At 51.6% G+C, this 1,809-nt stretch overlaps 1 protein-coding gene across 1 annotated transcript in view; it reads right to left on the reverse strand.

The window, feature by feature from the left end:
- Positions 1-1,809, reverse strand: part of LOC113822365 (uncharacterized) — a 22,884-nt gene that overhangs the window by 4,716 nt on the left and 16,359 nt on the right. Inside the window, exons 3-4 of the mRNA XM_070139812.1 lie at positions 1,588-1,789; positions 700-857 (exon numbers count right to left, since the gene is read on the reverse strand). Coding sequence (XP_069995913.1) covers positions 700-857; positions 1,588-1,789 — 360 coding nt within the window. The remainder of the gene's footprint in view (positions 1-699; positions 858-1,587; positions 1,790-1,809) is intronic.

Genomic DNA, 1,809 nt, shown 5'->3' on the forward strand with positions numbered 1-1,809 from the left:
ATTCTGAAAAGGATCACAACTCAAGGCTATATTATACTACCTTTCTCACAGCAATTCTAACCTGGAGCAAAGACCTTAAAATAAAATCGTAAATAGGAAGAAACTTATAAAATCACCATAACCTTGCCAGCCACGCAAACAACAGGATTCGCATGACCGTAAAAATCCCAAGGCTGCATTAAGGGACAAGTTAAACAAGAAAGAAATTTCAAGATGAATAGGTTAAGCAAGAACGAAATTTCAAAGTGAATAGGATAAACAGGAAAGAAATTTCAAGGTGAATAGGTTTAGCAAGAACGAAATTTCAAGAATAGGTTACACAAGAACGAATTTTCAAGATGAAGGGATTGGGATAAAAAACAACGAATTTTCAAGATGAAGGGATTGGGATAAAAAACAACGAAATTTCAAGGTGAATAGGTTAAACAAGAACGAAATTTCAAGGTGAATAGGTTAAACAAGAACGAAATTTCAAGGTGATTAGGTTAAACAAGAACGAAATTTCAAGGTGATTAGGTTAAACAAGAACGAAATTTCAAGGTGAATAGGTTAAACAAGAACGAATATGATACACAAGAATGAATTTTCAAAATGAAAGGCTAAGAATAAAAAAAAGAACGAAATATCAAGACGAAGGGATTAGTCAACCCAAGAACGAACATTCCGTAGACCGACATTCCGAGAACAGAGCCGACCAACCTGCACCAGGACGACCGCGCTGCCGTCCTCGCTCCTCCCCTCGCACTGGCTCACGTGGAGGTCGAGGGTGATGTCGCGGGTGAGGACGCTGATCACCAGACTCATCCGGGCGCCCAGGGTCTGCCTCGAGGACACGGGGACGCCCTCCATGTCGTCACCTGGGGAGGCGGGGGGGGGGGGGAGAAGCAGGGCGCGTTGGTAGCAGGGTAGGGGAAGGAGGGTGTAGAGAGGGGGGTAGCGGGGGAGGGTTGGGGGGGAGTGTTGGGGGTAGGGTAGGGGGGAGTGTTGGGGGTAGGGTAGGGGGGAGTGTTGGGGGGTAGGGTAGGGGGTAGAGAGGGGGGTAGGGGATGGAGTAGAGAGGGGGGTAGGGGAGGGGGTAGGGGAGGGGGTAGAGAGGGGGGTAGGGGATGGAGTAGAGAGGGGGGTAGGGGATGGAGTAGAGAGGGGGGTAGGGGATGGAGTAGAGAGGGGGGTAGGGGATGGAGTAGAGAGGGGGGTAGGGGAAGGGGTAGAGAGGGGGGTAGGGGAAGGGGTAGAGAGGGGGGTAGGGGAAGGGGGTAGAGAAGGGGGTAGGGGGAAGGGGAAGGGGAAAGGGGGGTAGGGGCGGAAGCGGTAGAGAGGGAGATAGGGGGGAAGGGGGAGAGGAGAGGGAGGGCAGGGAGAGGGAGGAAGAGAGGGGGAAGTGCAGGAGAGGGAAGAAAGGGGGAATAAGCAAGAGATGGTGATATTCTGATAAGAAAGAAAACGCAGAACAGTACACTGAATGTGCACGTACGTGTGCTTCGCTCTCTCTCTCACACACACACACACACACACACACACACACACACACACACACACACCACCTCGGACCAACTATTCAGCAACGAAACGAGACAAAAATCTCACCATGCATGATGTTCATCGTGGTCTTGGCGGTGTTGGACACGGCATCCTCATCCTCGGTCGTTTCCCCTGCCCCTTCGCCGCCCCCTGCAGCGCCCCCCGCCTTCCCGTAGGCCTTCAGGAGCGTGGAAGGCTCGAGTTGGACCATCCTGGAGGAACCCTTCTTCAGACACGAGACGTCGACGGCGCAGGTCTTGGAGCCGCTCTGCATTTTGAGGAAAAAAA

Source organism: Penaeus vannamei, chromosome 26 (genome assembly GCF_042767895.1).
Source record: "Penaeus vannamei isolate JL-2024 chromosome 26, ASM4276789v1, whole genome shotgun sequence".
NCBI lineage: Eukaryota > Metazoa > Arthropoda > Malacostraca > Decapoda > Penaeidae > Penaeus > Penaeus vannamei.